Genomic DNA, 20,122 nt, shown 5'->3' with positions numbered 1-20,122 from the left:
AGGAAATCTGAATGTAATTTATAAACCAAATAAAAAAAAGACGTCTCATAGTTTATTGCCCTGTGTTATTTCCTTTAAAAAAAAAAAAAAAAGAAGAAGTATTGAAGTGAGATTTGGGGTTGATTAGAGCAAGTTCTGAGTTACTGAGCGCGCACCAGCTTAACGCAATGACTTACTGGCAGGACATCAGTGACAGCAGGAACATCAAACACATTCTGTACAGCGTTAAGGAGGGACAAGCATCAGTGCTAACCGTAGAATAAACACACACAACAATGGTTTCTCCGTCTCACGGCTGGAGCGCGAGCTGAGAGCTGTCATCTTCAGTAATGGAAGAAAATAACTAGGGAAATGGAGGTGTTAGCGAGAGCAGATTACACAGCCAATTACAGTATCATTACAGCAAGTACCTGTATCGCTCCATGTACTGTGCCAGCTGGGAGTGAGCCTGACAGAACTGAAACACAGAGAAAGAGAGGACAGTCAGTACCAGGAATTACAGTCCGGCCAAATGTACAGCGCAGAGGTGCAGACCGGGCAGACTAATTACTCTGTGCTTTGCGGCAGAACCTCAGACACTGGGAATCGGTGTATTCATGAAAAGATCAGCCGCAGCCAAGTGTACGGGGGAAGGTCGGACGTAAGAAAATACGGCAGCTGGTATATAAGGCAGAATGATTAGCTGTGATCCGAGGAACCCTAACACAGGGTGGAACATGCTCTCCCTAATTACAGGTGGAGGTATTAATTGCTAGGAGTACATAGGACGGGTGGTAGTCATGTGACCGCCGGTCGGCTGACCGACACCCCATAGGACATTTAAAGCGCTGTCCTCATCCCAGCTCCACTAAAGCTAGGAACAAAATATTATAAGTAAATCTATAACATTCAAAAATATAAAACAATATATCCTAAAACAATATGAACAATATATCGTTAGAAAAGTTAGATTTTTTGATTCTTATCAATTTCCTCGGCGTTAACTTTATTTATTCATTTTATATTACTTCCTCCACACATAATACTTGTTTTTTATTTGTTATCTCACTATGCTGTTGTTTACAGTTGTGTTACGCAAGTACGATTGTCCACCAGCACGTGTGAAATCCCTGTTGGACGCACGTTAAAGTTTACAGGCCAGATAATGCAGGACGAATGAGTCACACCATAGATAGGAAATGACTCCAGGCTCCCCCCAGGAACCCAATATATAATAAAAAGGATGCGATATAATACTGTACTTTATGACAATCACTATCATTTAATAATGTTGTAAATGCTGAGTGTTTAGGTCAGACCTTTCATCGCAGCAGCCATAGGTGCATACAACCAGCAGTCGCCATCCATCTAACCTACATGGCGTAATTGGCCAGTACGCACTGCCGCCTATTTGACCGGTATACAATGCGCCACTACGTGATCTATCTGCAAACAAACCCATTATTCCGTTCTCAGTCATTCTGGGCACTTAGAGGCTTCTGTGCAGTATTTTAGCCTATCTGTACGCAGAGAACAAATCCTACTCCACAGTCACAGCATTACGCTCAGTGCCAACCAGCTCCCGGGACAATAGCATAGCGAATGGGGAATATTTCACTAGCAGCTCTTTTATGCTCAACAAATTGCTCTTGTAGGCTTTGTAGTACATTAACAGTAACACCAGGTTAGAGCGAGAAATCACTAAAAGCGATCTAAGGGGGTGGAAGAAGGGAAGGAAGAAAAGATTGAGGGTGCAAAAATAAAATGCATAAATAAAAAATCTCCACACCTAGGAGGCTGCATTCCCAGCGGGGCAGTAAGAGCGAGACACTCGCTTTGCCATGAGTCAATTAGACACACGCGCTGCACACTTGTGTGGTAAAACCACTCTGCAAATGTCACAGCATGATTTAAAAATGAATTCCGTTGACATTATTTATATACTCTCCTTCCAGTGCCTTCACTTTCCCCCTTTCATCTAATTCTTAAAGGGAGATCTATAGAAATCCAGTGTGAGAGCAGTTTTATTAGAGGCCACACTGGAGAGACACTGGGGAAGTAAGCGGACATTGACCCGCAAGATACTTGCCTCGGTGAGGAAGGGGGATTGTATTCTAGAAACACAGAATTTGGAGGCATTTGGCTTTTGAGCTACACTGGAACGACAAATCGTCCCAAGTGTCTAGCGTGTACGCACTATTGTGCACTTCCATGCACTGTTCATTACATCTCCTCATCTGCCTGCAGTGCAAGTAGATCTGAAGATATCTCTAACGACAGTATGCTCCGGGATGTGGTCACTGAACGCTATAGCCCGCAGTCGTCGGACACGATCCAGGAGCGTCTAGTGTGTACCCAGCCTTCATGTGCTTTGAGGGCTGAGGATGAGAATGCTGTACTACAGCACTGTATAACAGTTGCAATGTGAAGAAGCAATCTTGTTACGTATCTATTATAGAGTAAAACCTGTACACAGACATTTTATTTGATCCTAACCTGCCGGCACTATTGGGTCTTTCTCATGCCCAGCCGGTGACTGGCAGCACCATGTGTGATGATGCTGGAACCGGGTTAGTATCTGAAATGCGTTGTCAGATAACTTAAAAGTGACACGAGCCTGCAGCAAACGAACAGAAGGTTCACCGCGGCAGCAACAAACAGTAGCACGCTAATCATTTTATGCACAGACAGTATAAAGCAGTGGGCGGGTAGAACGGAGTCAGCAGGACTAATTTGCATCCATAAAAATTATGCAAATAAGCCCCTGAATAAAAAAATATATAAAAAAGTACAAAACAAACAAATGTGTTCCAATTACTGAATGTTTCAGCACCAGTTTCTGCCTCATTCAGGAGCAAATCCTTGATAATATCCAGCAATATTTCCCTGGCAGGTCTCAGCAAGCGACCCCATTAAAATGCTTCCTTCAAATCCAGATGTGCGGGATTATATAAATGTAAATGAACGTGGGGGCGGGAGATGCGGCACCGCTCCCCACAATGCCGCCTGCTGCACTGATATGTTAAAAAACAAAAATACAATTGGTCAAGGAGAGAGGCACAATTTGTTCACTCAGCCAGAAAACCAATTACAGCTTCATCAAAAATATATTGCTTTTCTAGACAGCTTTCACTTTTTTTTTAATTTAACAGCCTTAAGGACAGCGACGGGCTGCTTTGGCAGGCTCTGAGTTAACGAGTGGCCAATCAAATAATCCCTAAGAGGTTTTTATAGGGAGACAGAACTTGAAATCCCAGTAGATGCAATCTGAAAAGGCATCTCGGAAAATTAACATTCACAGCTATAGATCAGGCGTTGTGACACAGAAGGTCAGTCCGTGTACCGGGCTGTGCCCTACGGAGTATTATACCACTCACACCCTCCATCATTCTTACCAGGAAAACCCGTCACATATACAAAACAGGAAAAAGCAAAGTTACAAAAGTGAATGAACCCAACAAAAAGCCATCAGTCTCCTCCTCTCTGCAGGGGTTAATTTACTGAAGTGGAGATCAATCAATCAATCAATCAACCAATCAGATTCTACTTCTCATTTATCTAGCACATTTTTGAAGATAATAGCTAGATTGGTTGATATGTGCAACATCTGCGCTCCTAGAAACCCGCACGTTAGTAAATATACCCCCAAAGCTACAAATGTACTCTCAAAACCCACTTCTTCATTAAAGCCTTCCAGATCTCATCCTAACCCAGCGCTCCATGCTCCTCTCTCACTGTCTCTCCTCTCTGTCTCATCCTAACCCACTGCTCCATGCGCCTCTCTCACTGTCTCTCCTCTGTCTGTCTCATCCTAACCCACCGCTCCATGCTCCTCTCTCACTGTCTCTCCTCTGTCTGTCTCATCCTAACCCACTGCTCCATGCTCCTCTCTCACTGTCTCATCCTAACCCACCGCTCCATGCTCCTCTCTCACTGTCTCTCCTCTGTCTGTCTCATCCTAACCCACTGCTCCATGCTCCTCTCTCACTGTCTCATCCTAACCCACCGCTCCATGCTCCTCTCTCACTGTCTCTCCTCTGTCTGTCTTATCCTAACCCACTGCTCCATGCGCCTCTCTCAATCTCTCCTCTGTCTGTCTCATCCTAACCCACTGCTCCATGCGCCTCTCTCAATCTCTCCTCTGTCTGTCTCATCCTAACCCACTGCTCCATGCTCCTCTCTCACTGTCTCATCCTAACCCACCGCTCCATGCTCCTCTCTCACTGTCTCATCCTAACCCACCGCTCCATGCTCCTCTCTCACTGTCTCTCCTCTCTGTCTCATCCTAACCCACTGCTCCATGCGCCTCTCTCACTGTCTCTCCTCTGTCTGTCTCATCCTAACCCACCGCTCCATGCTCCTCTCTCACTGTCTCTCCTCTGTCTGTCTCATCCTAACCCACTGCTCCATGCTCCTCTCTCACTGTCTCATCCTAACCCACCGCTCCATGCTCCTCTCTCACTGTCTCTCCTCTGTCTGTCTCATCCTAACCCACTGCTCCATGCGCCTCTCTCAATCTCTCCTCTGTCTGTCTCATCCTAACCCACTGCTCCATGCTCCTCTCTCACTGTCTCATCCTAACCCACCGCTCCATGCTCCTCTCTCACTGTCTCATCCTAACCCACCGCTCCATGCTCCTCTCTCACTGTCTCTCCTCTGTCTGTCTCATCCTAACCCACTGCTCCATGCTCCTCTCTCACTGTCTCATCCTAACCCACCGCTCCATGCTCCTCTCTCACTGTCTCTCCTCTGTCTGTCTTATCCTAACCCACTGCTCCATGCGCCTCTCTCAATCTCTCCTCTGTCTGTCTCATCCTAACCCACTGCTCCATGCGCCTCTCTCACTGTCTCATCCTAACCCACCGCTCCATGCTCCTCTCTCACTGTCTCATCCTAACCCACCGCTCCATGCTCCTCTCTCACTGTCTCATCCTAACCCACCGCTCCATGCTCCTCTCTCACTGTCTCATCCTAACCCACCGCTCCATGCTCCTCTCTCACTGTCTCATCCTAACCCACCGCTCCATGCTCCTCTCTCACTGTCTCATCCTAACCCACCGCTCCATGCTCCTCTCTCACTGTCTCATCCTAACCCACCGCTCCATGCTCCTCTCTCAGTCTCATCCTAACACACCGCTCCGTGCTCCTGTCTCACCCTAACCCACCACTCCATGCTCCTCTCTCACTGTCTCATCCTAACCCACCGCTCCATGCACCTCTCTCACTGTCTCTCCTCTCTCTGTCTCATCCTAACCCACCGCTCCATGCTCCTCTCTCACTGTCTCTCCTCTCTCTGTCTCATCCTAACCCACCACTCCATGCTCCTCTCTCACTGTCTCATCCTAACCCACCGCTCCATGCTCCTCTCTCACTGTCTCATCCTAACCCACCGCTTCATGCTCCTCTCTCACTGTCTCATCCTAACCCACCGCTCCATGCTCCTCTCTCACTGTCTCTCCTCTCTGTCTCATCCTAACCCACCGCTCCATGCTCCTCTCTCACTGTCTCATCCTAACCCAGCGCTCCATGCGCCTCTCACTGTCTCATCATAACCCACCGCTCCATGCTCCTCTCTCACTGTCTCATCCTAACCCACCGCTCCATGCTCCTCTCTCAGTCTCATCCTAACCCACCGCTCCGTGCTCCTCTCTCACTGTCTCATCCTAACCCACCACTCCGTGCTCCTCTCTCACTGTCTCATCCTAACCCACCGCTCCGTGCTCCTGTCTCACCGTCTCATCCTAACCCACCGCTCCATGCTCCTCTCTCACTGTCTCATCCTAACCCAGCGCTCCATGCTCCTCTCACTGTCTCATCCTAACCCACCGCTCCATGCTCCTCTCTCACTGTCTCATCCTATCCCACCGCTCCATGCTCCTCTCTCACCGTCTCATCCTATCCCACCGCTCCATGCTCCTCTCTCACCGTCTCATCCTAAGCCACCGCTCCATGCTCCTCTCTCACTGTCTCATCCTAACCCACCGCTCCATGCTCCTCTCTCACTGTCTCATCCTATCCCACCGCTCCATGCTCCTCTCTCACTGTCTCATCCTATCCCACCGCTCCATGCTCCTCTCTCACTGTCTCATCCTAACCCACCGCTCCATGCTCCTCTCTCACTGTCTCATCCTAACCCACCGCTCCATGCTCCTCTCTCACTGTCTCATCCTAACCCACCGCTCCATGCTCCTCTCTCACTGTCTCATCCTAACCCACCGCTCCATGCTCCTCTCTCACTGTCTCATCCTAACCCACCGCTCCATGCTCCTCTCTCACTGTCTCATCCTAACCCACCGCTCCGTGCTCCTGTCTCACTGTCTCATCCTAACCCACCACTCCGTGCTCCTCTCTCACTGTCTCATCCTAACCCACCGCTCCGTGCTCCTCTCTCACTGTCTCATCCTAACCCACCGCTCCATGCTCCTCTCTCACTGTCTCATCCTAACCCACCGCTCCATGCTCCTCTCTCACTGTCTCATCCTAACCCACCGCTCCATGCTCCTCTCTCACTGTCTCATCCTAACCCACCGCTCCGTGCTCCTGTCTCACTGTCTCATCCTAACCCACCGCTCCATGCTCCTCTCTCACTGTCTCATCCTAACCCACCGCTCCGTGCTCCTCTCTCACTGTCTCATCCTAACCCACCACTCCATGCTCCTGTCTCACTGTCTCATCCTAACCCACCGCTCCATGCTCCTCTCTCACTGTCTCATCCTAACCCACCGCTCCATGCTCCTCTCTCACTGTCTCTCCTCTCTGTCTCATCCTAACCCACCGCTCCATGCTCCTCTCTCACTGTCTCATCCTAACCCACCGCTCCATGCTCCTCTCTCACTGTCTCATCCTAACCCACCGCTCCATGCTCCTCTCTCACTGTCTCATCCTAACCCACCGCTCCATGCTCCTCTCTCACTGTCTCATCCTAACCCACCGCTCCATGCTCCTCTCTCACTGTCTCATCCTAACCCACCGCTCCATGCTCCTCTCTCACTGTCTCATCCTAACCCACCGCTCCATGCTCCTGTCTCACTGTCTCATCCTAACCCACCGCTCCATGCTCCTCTCTCACTGTCTCATCCTAACCCACCGCTCCATGCTCCTCTCTCACTGTCTCTCCTCTCTGTCTCATCCTAACCCACCGCTCCATGCTCCTCTCTCACTGTCTCATCCTAACCCACCGCTCCATGCTCCTCTCTCACTGTCTCATCCTAACCCACCGCTCCATGCTCCTCTCTCACTGTCTCATCCTAACCCACCGCTCCATGCTCCTCTCTCACTGTCTCATCCTAACCCACCGCTCCATGCTCCTCTCTCACTGTCTCATCCTAACCCACCGCTCCATGCTCCTCTCTCACTGTCTCATCCTAACCCACCGCTCCATGCTCCTCTCTCACTGTCTCATCCTAACCCACCGCTCCATGCTCCTCTCTCACTGTCTCATCCTAACCCACCGCTCCATGCTCCTCTCTCACTGTCTCATCCTAACCCACCGCTCCATGCTCCTCTCTCACTGTCTCATCCTAACCCACCGCTCCATGCTCCTCTCTCACTGTCTCATCCTAACCCACCGCTCCATGCTCCTCTCTCACTGTCTCATCCTAACCCACCGCTCCATGCTCCTCTCTCACTGTCTCTCCTCTCTGTCTCATCCTAACCCACCGCTCCATGCTCCTCTCTCACTGTCTCTCCTCACTGTCTCATTCTAACCCACCGCTCCATGCTCCTCTCTCACTGTCTCTCCTCTCTGTCTCATCCTAACCCACCGCTCCATGCTCCTCTCTCACTGTCTCATCCTAACCCACCGCTCCATGCTCCTCTCTCACTGTCTCATCCTAACCCACCGCTCCATGCTCCTCTCTCACTGTCTCATCCTAACCCACCGCTCCATGCTCCTTTCTCACTGTCTCATCCTAACCCACCGCTCCATGCTCCTCTCTCACTGTCTCATCCTAACCCACCGCTCCATGCTCCTCTCTCACTGTCTCATCCTAACCCACCGCTCCATGCTCCTCTCTCACTGTCTCATCCTAACCCACCACTCCATGCTCCTGTCTCACTGTCTCATCCTAACCCACCGCTCCATGCTCCTCTCTCACTGTCTCTCCTCTCTCACTGTCTCATCCTAACCCACCGCTCCATGCTCATCTCTCACGGTCTCATCCTAACCCACCGCTCCATGCTCCTCTCTCACTGTCTCATCCTAACCCACCGCTCCATGCTCCTCTCTCACTGTCTCATCCTAACCCACCGCTCCATGCTCCTCTCTCACTGTCTCATCCTAACCCACCGCTCCATGCTCCTTTCTCACTGTCTCATCCTAACCCACCGCTCCATGCTCCTCTCTCACTGTCTCATCCTAACCCACCGCTCCATGCTCCTCTCTCACTGTCTCATCCTAACCCACCGCTCCATGCTCCTCTCTCACTGTCTCATCCTAACCCACCACTCCATGCTCCTGTCTCACTGTCTCATCCTAACCCACCGCTCCATGCTCCTCTCTCACTGTCTCATCCTAACCCACCACTCCATGCTCCTGTCTCACTGTCTCATCCTAACCCACCGCTCCATGCTCCTCTCTCACTGTCTCATCCTAACCCACCGCTCCATGCTCCTCTCTCACTGTCTCATCCTATCCCACCGCTCCATGCTCCTCTCTCACTGTCTCTCCTCTCTCGGTCTCATCCTAACCCACCGCTCCATGCTCCTCTCTCACCGTCTCATCCTAAGCCACCGCTCCATGCTCCTCTCTCACTGTCTCATCCTAACCCACTGCTCCATGCTCCTCTCTCACTGTCTCATCCTAACCCACCACTCCATGCTCCTCTCTCACTGTCTCATCCTAACCCACCGCTCCATGCTCCTCTCTCACTGTCTCATCCTAACCCACCGCTCCATGCTCCTCTCTCACTGTCTCATCCTAACCCACCGCTTCATGCTCCTCTCTCACTGTCTCATCCTAACTCACCGCTCCATGCTCCTCTCTCACTGTCTCATCCTAACCCACTGCTCCATGCTCCTCTCTCACTGTCTCTCCTCTCTGTCTCATCCTAACCCACCGCTCCATGCTCCTCTGTCACGGTCTCATCCTAACCCAGCGCTCCATGCTCCTCTCTCAGTGTCTCATCCTAACCCACCGCTCCATGCTCCTCTCTCAGTGTCTCATCCTAACCCACCGCTCCATGCTCCTCTCTCACTGTCTCTCCTCTCTGTCTCATCCTAACCCACCGCTCCATGCTCCTCTCTCCCTGTCTCATCCTAACCCAGCGCTCCATGCTCCTCTCTCACTGTCTCTCCTCTGTCTCATCCCAACCCACCGCTCCATGCTCCTCTCTCACTGTCTCATCCTAACCCACCGCTCCATGCTTCTCTCTCACTGTCTCATCCTAACCCACCGCTCCATGCTCCTCTCTCACTGTCTCATCCTAACCCACTGCTCCATGCTCCTCTCTCACTGTCTCTCCTCTCTGTCTCATCCTAACCCACCGCTCCATGCTCCTCTCTCACTGTCTCATCCTAACCCAGCGCTCCATGCTCCTCTCTCACTGTCTCGCCTCTCTCTCGGTCTCATCCTAACCCACCGCTCCATGCTCCTCTCTCACCGTCTCTCCTCTCTCTCTCTCTCTGCACCTTCCCTATAGAGTGTAAGCTCAGCTGAAGATTGGGACCTGAAACTTCTTTGGCCTAAGGCAACTGCTGCATATGTCTTGGCCCTTGAGCCGCCCATGATTGCTACAAGAAAGATGGAGGCATTATGTACAACTATGTGTGACAGCAGCCACTTACTAGCAGCATATACAGTGAGATGATTCTTTGTGCAAAACAACAATAGAAAGGAACCTAAAGTGTAAGTTATCAGAGGCCGCACAGATCCTACTAATAAATACAGTATGGATGAAGCAACCTGCAGGGGATGTATAGGCCACACAAGGGTAAATCCGGTCAGGTACCAGATCCTTCGCAGCCAGAATGAGTGTGAAGTAACATCTTATATCTACAACAGATGACACCATATTACACAAGTGGGATGTGGGTGGGTTATTATAGGAAAATATTACCGTAAGACACAAAGTACCAGTTCCCAAACTGCAAAAATGCACACCTGAGTCCCATAGGCTTTGGCGTGGGTCCTAGTCTGCTCCCATGTATATGGGTGAGCATGTGCCTAAATGCAGGGCATGACCAACCTCAGGAGCGAGGCAGCTACACACCTGCTGCAGGCCCCCACCTTTGGGAGCTGTTTATATTGCGGCCGATGGATGCCCAACTTCCCTGACTTTTCAAAAGATCCCGGTGGCTCTTAGATTTGAGGGATTGGCTTTGGAATGATAGGTTTTAATATCCATACTGATACACTGTAGCAGTATGGCTGCGACTGTGGGGGTACTGGGGAACTCAATGGTGAATGTGAGCTGGGCACAGGTCACCTGTACTCACATGTAATGACAAGATTTTCTGCTGCAGGAAGTGGTGGCTGTTATCCCATGCTCAGCAGGAAACCGCATGAGACAACCTAATTCCTACATGTTCCCTGAGGAGTCGGGGACCCGGCGCAGACCTATATTATGAATATTCAAACACTTTGAAGTGACACTTTTACGGATGTGCAGGATTCAGTATGCTATCCCGGCGGTCAGGAGACCGATGCCAAAATACCGGCGGCGAGCGCAGCGTGTCCACTCGCAACGCTAGGGGCCCGGTGGCAACAGGGTTATATTACACCTCTGGTGGTGGCGTGGACGGAGATCCTGGCATCTGGCAACTTGAATGCCTCCCTCTGTGCACACGTGGTGGACAATAAAGTGCATCAGTGCAAGATAAATGTAAGGTAAATTCAGATTACTACACTTTCCTTAATGGCCCAAACACAACAGCAGAGAGATGGGAGATTAACGGGCGGAATCACTGAATAAATGTACCATAAATACCTAAATGACCTTGGAAAATATAACCATATAATGTACTATAATAGGAACTACGCAGAACATAACCAACATGACTGCAAAAATAAGAATTTACTTACCGATAATTCTATTTCTCGTAGTCCGTAGTGGATGCTGGGGACTCCGTAAGGACCATGGGGGGATAGCGGCTCCGCAGGAGACTGGGCACAAAAGTAAAGCTTTAGAACTACCTGGTGTGCACTGGCTCCTCCCCCTATGACCCTCCTCCAAGCCTCAGTTAGGATACTGTGCCCGGACGAGCGTACACAATAAGGAAGGATTTTGAATCCCGGGTAAGACTCATACCAGCCACACCAATCACACCGTACAACTCGTGATCTAAACCCAGTTAACAGCATGATAACAGAGGAGCCTCTAGAAAAGATGGCTCACTACAGCAATAACCCGATTTTTTTGGTAACAATAACTATGTACCAGTATTGCAGACAATCCGCACTTGGGATGGGCGCCCAGCATCCACTACGGACTACGAGAAATAGAATTATCGGTAAGTAAATTCTTATTTTCTCTGACGTCCTAGTGGATGCTGGGGACTCCGTAAGGACCATGGGGATTATACCAAAGCTCCCAAACGGGCGGGAGAGTGCGGATGACTCTGCAGCACCAATGAGAGAACTCCAGGTCCTCCTCAGCCAGGGTATCAAATTTGTAGAATTTTACAAACGTATTTGCTCCTGACCAAGTAGCTGCTCGGCAAAGTTGTAAAGCCGAGACCCCTCGGGCAGCCGCCCAAGATGAGCCCACCTTCCTTGTGGAATGGGCTTTTACAGATTTTGTCTGTGGCAGGCCTGCCACAGAATGTGCAAGCTGAATTGTACTACAAATCCAACGAGCAATAGTCTGCTTAGAAGCAGGAGCACCCAGCTTGTTGGGTGCATACAGAATAAACAACGAGTCAGATTTTCTGACTCCAGCCGTCCTGGAAACCTATATTTCCAGGGCCCTGACAACGTCTAGCAACTTGGAGTCCCTAGTAGCCGCAGGCACCACAATAGGTTGATTCAGGTGAAACGCTGAAAAACCACCTTAGGGAGAAACTGAGGACAAGTCCTCAATTCCGCCCTGTCCGAATGGAAAATCAGATGAGGGCTTTTACAGGATAAAGCCGCCAATTCTGACACGCACCTGGCCCAGGCCAGGGCCAACAGCATGACCACTTTCCATGTGAGATATTTTAACTCCACATATTTAAGTGGTTCAAACCAATGTGACTTTTGGAACCCAAAAACTACATTTAGATCCCAAGGTGCCACTGGAGGCACAAAAGGAGGCTGTATATACAGTACCCCTTTCACAAACGTCTGAACTTCAGGGACTGAAGCTAGTTCTTTTTGGAAGAAAATTGACAGGGCCGAAATTTGAACCTTAATGGACCCCCATTTCAGGCCCATAGACACTCCTGTTTGCAGGAAATGTAGGAATCGACCTAGTTGAAAATTCCTCCGTCGGGGCCTTACTGGCCTCGCACCACGCAACATATTTTCGCCAAATGCGGTGATAATGTTTTGCGGTTATATCTTTCCTGGCTTTGATCAGGATAGGGATGACTTCATCCGGAATGCCTTTCTCCTTCAGGATCCAGCGTTCAACCGCCATGCCGTCAAACGCAGTCGCGGTAAGTCTTGGAACAGACAGGGTCCTTGCTGGAGCAGGTCCCTTCTTAGAGGTAGAGGCCACGGATCCTCCGTGAGCATCTCTTGAAGTTCCGGTTACCAAGTCCTTCTTGGCCAATCCGGAGCCCGAATATAGTGCTTACTCCTCTCCATCTTATAATTCTCAGTACCTTGGGTATGAGAGGCAGAGGAGGGAACACATACACTGACTGGTACACCCACTGTGTTACCAGAGCGTCTACAGCTATTGCCGGAGGGTCCCTTGACCCGGCGCAATACTTGTCGAGTTTTATAAACATGTGGAAGACTTCTGGGTGAAGTCCCCACTTGCTGACAGTGCTATCACATGATTTTCCGCCCAGCGAAGAATCCTTGCAGCTTCTGCCATTGCCCTCCTGCTTCTTGTGTCACCCTGTCTGTTTACGTGGGTGACTGCCGTGATGTTGTCCGAATGGATCAACTCCGGGTGACCTTGAAGCAGAGGTCTTGCCGAGCTTAGAGCATTGTAAATGGCCCTTAGCTTCAGGATATTTATGTGAAGTGATGTCTCCAGGCTTGACCATAAGCTCTGGAAATTCCTTCCCTGTGTGACTGCTCCCCAGCCTCGCAGGCTGGCATCCGTGGTCACCAGGACCCAGTCCTGAATGTCGAATCTGCGGCCCTCTAGAAGATGAGCACTCTGCAACCACCACAGGAGAGACACCCTTGTGCTTGGTGACAGGGTTATCCGCTGATGCATCTGAAGATGCGACCCGGACCATTTGTCCAGCAGGTCCCACTGGAAAGTTCTTGCGTGGAATCTGCCGAATGGGATTGCTTCGTAGGAAGCCACCATTTTTCCCAGAACCCTTTCATTGATGTACTGAGACTTGGCTCGGTTATAGGAGGTTCCCGACTAGCTCGGATAACTCCCTGACTTTCTCCTCCGGGAGAAACACCTTTTTCTGGACTGTGTCCAGGATCATCCCTAGGAACAGACGACGAGTCGTCGGAATCAGCTGCGATTTTGGAATATTGAGAATCCAATCGTGCTGCCGCAACACTACCTGAGATAGTGCTACACCGACCTCCAACTGTTCCCTGGATCTTACCCTTATCAGGGAATCGTCCAAGTAAGGGATAACTAAAATTCCCTTCCTTCGAAGGAGTATCATAATTTCGGCCATTACCTTGGTAAAGACCCGGGGTGCCGTGGACCATCCATACGGCAGCGTCTGAAACTGTTAGTGACAGTTCTGTACCATAAACCTAGTTCTGTACCATAAACCTGAGGTACCCTTGGTGAGAAGGGTAAATTGGGACATGAAGGTAAGCATCCTTGATGTCCCGAGACATCATGTAGTCCCCTTCTTCCAGGTTCGCAATCACTGCTCTGAGTGACTCAATCTTGAATTTGAACCTCCGTATGTAAGTGTTCAAGATTTTAGATTTAGAATCGGTCTCACCGAGCCGTCCGGCTTCGGAACCACAACAGTGTGGAATAATACCCCGTTCCCTGTTGCAGGAGGGGTACCTTGATTATCACCTGCTGGGAATACAGCTTGTGAATGGCTTCCAAAACTGCCTCCCTGTCAGAAGGAGACATCGGTAAAGCAGACTTTAGGAAACGGCGAGGGGGAGACGTCTCGAATCCAATTTGTACCCCTGAGATATCACCTGAAGGATCCAGGGGTCTACTTGCGAGTGAGCCCACTGCGCGCTGAAATTCATTGAGACGGGCCCCCACCGTGCCTGATTCTGCTTGTAAAGCCCCAGCGTCATACTGAGGGCTTGGCAGAGGCGGGAGAGGGCTTCTGTTCCTGGGAACTGGCTGATTTCTGCAGCCTTTTTCCTCTCCCTCTGTCACGGGGCAGAAATGAGGAACCTTTTGCCCGCTTGCCCACGAAAAGACTGCGCCTGATAATACGGCGTCTTCTTATGTTGAGAGGCGACCTGGGGTACAAACGTGGATTTCCCAGCTGTTGCCGTGGCCACCAGGTCTGAAAGACCGACCCCAAATAACTCCTCCCCTTAATAAGGCAATACTTCCAAATGCCGTTTGGAATCCGCATCACCGGACCACTGTCGTGTCCATAACCCTCTACTGGCAGAAATGGACAACGCACTTAGACTTGATGCCAGTCGGCAAATATTCCGCTGTGCATCACGCATAATAAGAATTTACTTACCGATAATTCTATTTCTCGGAGTCCGTAGTGGATGCTGGGGTTCCTGAAAGGACCATGGGGAATAGCGGCTCCGCAGGAGACAGGGCACAAAAAGTAAAGCTTTTCCAGATCAGGTGGTGTGCACTGGCTCCTCCCCCTATGACCCTCCTCCAGACTCCAGTTAGGTACTGTGCCCGGACGAGCGTACACAATAAGAATTTACTTACCGATAATTCTATTTCTCGGAGTCCGTAGTGGATGCTGGGCGCCCATCCCAAGTGCGGATTATCTGCAATACTTGTACATAGTTATTGTTAACTAATTCGGGTTATTGTTTAGGGAGCCATCTTTCAGAGGCTCTTCTGTTATCATACTGTTAACTGGGTTTAGATCACAAGTTGTACGGTGTGATTGGTGTGGCTGGTATGAGTCTTACCCGGGATTCAAAATCCTCCCTTATTTTCTCTATCGTCCTAGTGGATGCTGGGGTTCCTGAAAGGACCATGGGGATTATACCAAAGCTCCCAAACGGGCGGGAGAGTGCGGATGACTCTGCAGCACCGAATGAGAGAACTCCAGGTCCTCCTTTGCCAGGGTATCAAATTTGTAGAATTTTACAAACGTGTTCTCCCCTGACCACGTAGCTGCTCGGCAGAGTTGTAATGCCGAGACCCCTTGGGCAGCCGCCCAAGATGAGCCCACCTTCCTTGTGGAATGGGCCTTAACAGATTTAGGCTGTGGCAGGCCTGCCACAGAATGTGCAAGTTGAATTGTGTTACAAATCCAACGAGCAATCGACTGCTTAGAAGCAGGCGCACCCAACTTGTTGGGTGCATACAGTATAAACAGCGAGTCAGATTTTCTGACTCCAGCCGTCCTTGAAATGTATATTTTTAAAGCTCTGACAACGTCCAACAACTTGGAGTCCTCCAAGTCGCTTGTAGCCGCAGGCACTACAATAGGCTGGTTCAGGTGAAACGCTGATACCACCTTAGGGAGAAAATGCGGACGCGTCCGCAGCTCTGCCCTATCCGAATGGAAAATTAAATAAGGGCTTTTATAAGATAAAGCCGCCAGTTCAGATACTCTCCTGGCGGACGCCAGGGCCAGTAACATAGTCACTTTCCATGTGAGATATTTCAAATCCACATTTTTTAGTGGTTCAAACCAATGGGATTTGAGGAAATCTAAAACTACATTTAGATCCCACGGTGCCACCGGAGGCACCACAGGAGGCTGTATATGCAGTACTCCTTTGACAAAAGTCTGGACCTCAGGAACTGAGGCCAATTCTTTTTGGAAGAATATTGACAGGGCCGAAATTTGAACCTTAATAGATCCCAATTTGAGACCCATAGACAATCCTGATTGCAGGAAATGTAGGAAACGACCCAGTTGAAATTCCTCCGTCGGAGCACTCCGATCCTCGCACCACGCAACATATTTCCGCCAAATGCGGTGATAATGCTTCGCGGTGACTTCCTTTCTTGCCTTAATCAAGGTAGGAATGACTTCTTCTGGAATGCCTTTTCCTTTTAGGATCTGGCGTTCAACCGCCATGCCGTCAAACGCAGCCGCGGTAAGTCTTGGAATAGACACGGTCCCTGCTGAAGCAGGTCCTGTCTTAGAGGTAGAGGCCACGGATCGTCCGTGACCATCTCTTGAAGTTCCGGGTACCAAGACCTTCTTGGCCAATCCGGAGCCACTAGTATCGTTCTTACTCCGCTTTGCCGTATGATTCTCAATACCTTTGGTATGAGAGGCAGAGGAGGAAACACATACACCGACTGGTACACCCAAGGTGTTACCAGCGCGTCCACAGCTATTGCCTGCGGATCTCTTGACCTGGCGCAATACCTGTCCAGTTTTTTGTTGAGGCGAGACGCCATCATGTCCACCATTGGTCTTTCCCAACGGTTTATTAGCATGTGGAAAACTTCTGGATGAAGTCCCCACTCTCCCGGGTGAAGATCGTGTCTGCTGAGGAAGTCTGCTTCCCAGTTGTCCACTCCCGGGATGAACACTGCTGACAGTGCTATCACGTGATTCTCCGCCCAGCGAAGGATCCTGGCAGCTTCTGCCATTGCACTCCTGCTTCTTGTGCCGCCCTGTCTGTTTACATGGGCGACTGCCGTGATGTTGTCCGACTGGATCAACACCGGTCTTCCTTGAAGCAGAGGTTCCGCCTGGCTTAGAGCATTGTAGATTGCTCTTAGTTCCAGAATGTTTATGTAAAGAGACTTTTCCAGGCTCGACCACACTCCCTGGAAGTTTCTTCCTTGTGTGACTGCTCCCCAGCCTCTCAGGCTGGCGTCCGTGGTCACCAGGATCCAATCCTGTATGCCGAATCTGCGGCCCTCCAATAGATGAGCCCTCTGCAACCACCACAGAAGAGATACCCTTGTCCTTGGAGACAGGGTTATCCGCAGGTGCATCTGAAGATGCGTGCATTGATGTACAGACACCTTTCCTGGTTTTAGGAGATTCCTGACCAGGTCGGATAACTCCTTGGCTTTTTCCTCGGGAAGAAAAACCTTTTTCTGAACCGTGTCCAGAATCATCCCTAGGAACAGCAGACGAGTTGTCGGCATTAATTTGGATTTTGGAATATTCAGAATCCATCCGTGCTGCTTTAGCACCTCTTGAGATATTGCTAATCCCATCTCTAGCTGTTCTCTGGACCTTGCCCTTATTAGGAGATCGTCCAAGTATGGGATAATTAATACGCCTTTTCTTCGAAGAAGAATCATCATCTCGGCCATTACCTTTGTAAAGACCCGAGGTGCCGTGGACAAACCAAACGGCAGCGTCTGAAACTGATAGTGACAGTTTTGTACAACGAACCTGAGGTACCCCTGGTGTGAGGGGTAAATTGGAACGTGGAGATACGCATCCTTGATGTCCAAGGATACCATAAAGTCCCCTTCTTCCAGGTTCGCTATCACTACTCTGAGTGACTCCATCTTGAACTTGAACTTCTTTATGTACAGGTTCAAGGACTTCAGATTTAGAATAGGCCTTACCGAGCCATCCGGCTTCGGTACCACAAATAGAGTGGAATAATACCCCTTCCCTTGTTGTAGAAGAGGTACCTTGACTATCACCTGCTGAGAGTACAGCTTGTGAATGGCTTCCAAAACCGTCTCCCTTTCGGAAGGGGACGTTGGTAAAGCAGACTTCAGGAAACGGCGAGGTGGATCTGTCTCTAATTCCAACCTGTACCCCTGAGATATTATCTGCAGGATCCAGGGATCTACCTGCGAGTGAGCCCACTGCGCGCTGTAATTTTTGAGACGACCGCCCACCGTCCCCGAGTCCGCTTGAGAAGCCCCAGCGTCATGCTGAGGCTTTTGTAGAAGCCGGGGAGGGCTTCTGTTCCTGGGAAGGAGCTGCCTGTTGCTGTTTCTTCCCTCGACCTCTGCCTCGTGGCAGATATGAATAGCCCTTTGCTCTCTTATTTTTAAAGGAACGAAAGGGCTGCGGTTGAAAAGTCGGTGCCTTTTTCTGTTGGGGAGTGACTTGAGGTAGAAAGGTGGATTTCCCGGCTGTAGCCGTGGCCACCAAATCTGATAGACCGACTCCAAATAACTCCTCCCCTTTATACGGCAAAACTTCCATATGCCGTTTTGAATCCGCATCGCCTGTCCACTGTCGCGTCCATAAAGCTCTTCTGGCCGAAATGGACATAGCACTTACCCGTGATGCCAGTGTGCAGATATCCCTCTGTGCATCACGCATATAAAGAAATGCATCCTTTATTTGTTCTAACGACAGTAAAATATTGTCCCTGTCCAGGGTATCAATATTTTCAATCAGGGACTCTGACCAAACTACCCCAGCACTGCACATCCAGGCAGTCGCTATAGCTGGTCGTAGTATAACACCTGCATGTGTGTATATACTTTTTTGGATATTTTCCATCCTCCTATCTGATGGATCTTTAAGTGCGGCCGTCTCAGGAGAAGGTAACGCCACTTGTTTTGATAAGCGTGTTAGCGCCTTGTCCACCCTAGGAGGTGTTTCCCAGCGCTCCCTAACCTCTGGCGGGAAAGGGTATAATGCCAATAATTTCTTTGAAATTATCAGCTTTTTATCAGGGGCAACCCACGCTTCATCACACACGTCATTTAATTCTTCTGATTCAGGAAAAACTATAGGTAGTTTTTTCACACCCCACATAATACCCTGTTTAGTGGTACCTGTAGTATCAGCTAAATGTAACGCCTCCTTCATTGCCAAAATCATATAACGTGTGGCCCTACTGGAAAATACGGTTGATTCGTCACCACTGGAATCAGTGCCTGTGTCTGGGTCTGTGTCGACCGACTGAGGCAAAGGGCGTTTTACAGCCCCTGACGGTGTTTGAGGCGCCTGGACAGGCACTAATTGATTGTCCGGCCGCCTCATGTAGTCAAACGACTGCTTTAGCGTGTTGACACTATCCCGTAATTCCATAAATAAAGGCATCCATTCTGGTGTCGACCCCCTAGGAGGTGACATCCCCATATTTGGCAATTGCTCCGCCTCCACACCAATATCGTCCTCATACATGTCGACACACACGTACCGACACACAGCAGACACACAGGGAATGCTCTAAACGAAGACAGGACCCACTAGCCCTTTGGGGAGACAGAGGGAGAGTCTGCCAGCACACACCAAAAAGCGCTATATATGACAGGGATAGCCTTATAATAAGTGCTCCCTTATAGCTGCTTTATATATATCAAGATATTGCCATTAAATTTGCCCCCCCTCTCTGTTTTACCCTGTTTCTGTAGTGCAGTGCAGGGGAGAGACCTGGGAGCCGTCCTGACCAGCGGAGCTGTGAGAGGAAATGGCGCCGTGTGCTGAGGAGATAGGCCCCGCCCCTTTTTCGGCGGGCTCGTCTCCCGCTATTTTGTGAATACAGGCAGGGGTTAAATATCTCCATATAGCCTCTGGGGGCTATATGTGAGGTATTTTTAGCCTTTATATAGGTTTACATTTGCCTCCCAGGGCGCCCCCCCCCAGCGCCCTGCACCCTCAGTGACTGCGTGTGAAGTGTGCTGAGAGGAAAATGGCGCACAGCTGCAGTGCTGTGCGCTACCTTTAGAAGACTGCAGGAGTCTTCAGCCGCCGATTCTGGACCTCTTCTTACTTCAGCATCTGCAAGGGGGCCGGCGGCGCGGCTCCGGTGACCATCCAGGCTGTACCTGTGATCGTCCCTCTGGAGCTGATGTCCAGTAGCCAAGAAGCCAATCCATCCTGTACGCAGGTGAGTTCACTTCTTCTCCCCTCTGTCCCTCGTTGCAGTGATCCTGTTGCCAGCAGGAATCACTGTAAAATAAAAAACCTAAGCTAAACTTTCTCTAAGCAGCTCTTTATGAGAGCCACCTAGATTGCACCCTTCTCGGCCGGGCACAAAAATCTAACTGAGGCT

General features: G+C 50.1%; 1 protein-coding gene across 5 annotated transcripts in view; it reads right to left on the bottom strand.

Moving 5' to 3' along the window:
* The window catches only part of DDX11 (DEAD/H-box helicase 11), a 198,899-nt gene that overhangs the window by 92,549 nt on the left and 86,228 nt on the right, over positions 1 to 20,122 (bottom strand). For all 5 annotated transcript variants that reach the window (XM_063929195.1, XM_063929198.1, XM_063929197.1 and 2 more), the window contains one exon: positions 411 to 457. In XM_063929195.1, the coding sequence (XP_063785265.1) occupies positions 411 to 457 (47 nt within the window). The remainder of the gene's footprint in view (positions 1 to 410; positions 458 to 20,122) is intronic.

The sequence above is a fragment of the Pseudophryne corroboree genome, chromosome 6 (genome assembly GCF_028390025.1).
Source record: "Pseudophryne corroboree isolate aPseCor3 chromosome 6, aPseCor3.hap2, whole genome shotgun sequence".
In the NCBI taxonomy this organism is placed as follows: domain Eukaryota; kingdom Metazoa; phylum Chordata; class Amphibia; order Anura; family Myobatrachidae; genus Pseudophryne; species Pseudophryne corroboree.
Note: the sequence above shows the minus strand (reverse complement) of the source record. Positions and strands in the feature narration are given on the sequence as shown.